We start from the raw sequence: 1,722 nt of genomic DNA, 5'->3' as shown, positions 1-1,722 counted from the left end.
TAATAAGCTACTCTGGGAAAGGGTATACACTGTGAAAGTGAAAGTCACTCAGTCGTGTCCGACTCTTTGTGACTCCATAGACTGTACAGTCCATGGAATTCTCCAGGCCAGAATACTGGAGTGGGTAGCCTTTCCCTTCTCCAGGGGATCTTCCCAAGCCAGGGATCGAACGCAGGTCTCTCAGTCTGGAAAACACTGCATGATACCAATTATACCACATTCTGGAAAAGGTAAAATTGTAGCATGAATAAAAAATATCAGAGGCATTTTTCCTTTTGCTGCAAAATACTTTTATTAGTTTGGATACACTTTGTCAACACTCAACTACTCCTTTTCTTCTTTGATGTGAAAATCCACTTCATCCGGGTCTCCGGTGTCCCATACCTCAAGTATTGTAACATTATTCCGTGCGTCACCAGGAACCTCGATATTGGGACATTGGCATTGATCACCGGTTGCCACAGTGAGTTTCATATTCTTCACCCTGGACATAAGGTTCATCAGTGACGTCTCGGACTGGGTTAAGGCACCGCACATAGAGTCTTTGTAGGGGGAAGGCCTTATCTTCTTTCTTCCTGGAGAGCCAGATGAACAGCCCTGACGGCCAGGAGGAGTGCCCGCATTACTTTTGTCATCGCCTCCAGGAAACTTCAGGATCACCAAAAACATGAGGAAGATTAACAGCCAGTGCCACTTGCTCCCAAACCAGCCTGGGGCATACTCTGGTTGATTCTGCCGAACGCGGAAGTGCCTTCCACTGGGCACCATCCTCGGCAGTTCTTCGGCTTCATCTCTCAGAACATAAAACACATAGGCAAAGACAAATGAGATAAACGTAGGCCAAAAAAATAACCATATTACAGAGCGCATCGTGAGCTGAGACCAAGTGGCTCCTGGTGCGCTGGTCTGCGCTGGCACCTGGAGACTGAGGACCAGGCAGGGCTGGGCCCTTGGTGACGTCACAGAGGGCCCCACCCCCACCAGAACCCATGTGGCCAGGGTATGACTTCAGGGCAGAGGGTAAGGAGGCCTGCAGGGGTCAACCGGGAGTAGGGCTTAAAGGGACATGGGGCCATTTCCAGTGGGCAATTGAAAAAGAGGCGAGTGACAGAGTGCCATCCCCATGCCAGTGTATTCTTTCTGAACCTGGTGTTCTACTGGGAGGGTGGGTCCATTTTCTATTTTTATTTTTCCATTTGTTGAATCCAGACACTGTGGTGAGCAGAGCAGAACCAGGGGCATGTGCCCCTGTGGAGCAGACAGCCAAGTGGGAAAGAAAGATATTAAACCAGAGGCCACAAACTAGGAGCCACTCATGTTTTGTGTGGCCTACCACTGTCCTAAAAATGATTGTGCTCAGTGCTAAGTCCTGTCTGACTCTTTGCCACCCCCATGGACTGTAGCCTGCCAGGTTCCTCTGGAGAAGGAAAGTCAGGGGCATCACCAGTGATGCAGTAGGGGTGGGCAATGAGGTAGGTATTCTCTAAGATCCCTCCCAGATCAGAGGTTCTATGATCCTGCATGGCAGTTTCCCAGAGGGCAGGGATGCACCTCCTGGGCAACAAGCAGTGGAACTGGCACATCTCTGGGGAGTTGCTGAGTTGGCAAAACTACACTGTCTGATGCACCTGTGGATGAGCAAGTACTGGCTGCACTCCTCCTCCCCGTCTGTGCATGTCTAACCGCCACATGTGTTGGAAGGTGACCTTGCTCTGCAGGTGT

The 1,722-nt window shown here is 50.3% G+C and overlaps 1 protein-coding gene across 1 annotated transcript; it reads right to left on the bottom strand.

The window, feature by feature from the left end:
* Positions 1 to 324: 324 nt before the first annotated feature.
* LOC113889021 (protein FAM209A-like) lies at positions 325 to 768 on the bottom strand. Its single transcript, XM_027535909.1, has one exon. It carries the CDS (start codon positions 766 to 768, stop codon positions 325 to 327), a length of 444 nt encoding a protein of 147 aa, XP_027391710.1.
* Between the last annotated feature and the right edge of the window lie 954 nt (positions 769 to 1,722).

This window comes from Bos indicus x Bos taurus, unplaced genomic scaffold (genome assembly GCF_003369695.1).
Source record: "Bos indicus x Bos taurus breed Angus x Brahman F1 hybrid unplaced genomic scaffold, Bos_hybrid_MaternalHap_v2.0 tig00003441_arrow_arrow_obj, whole genome shotgun sequence".
Taxonomy (NCBI): Eukaryota; Metazoa; Chordata; class Mammalia; order Artiodactyla; family Bovidae; genus Bos; species Bos indicus x Bos taurus.
Note: the sequence above shows the minus strand (reverse complement) of the source record. Positions and strands in the feature narration are given on the sequence as shown.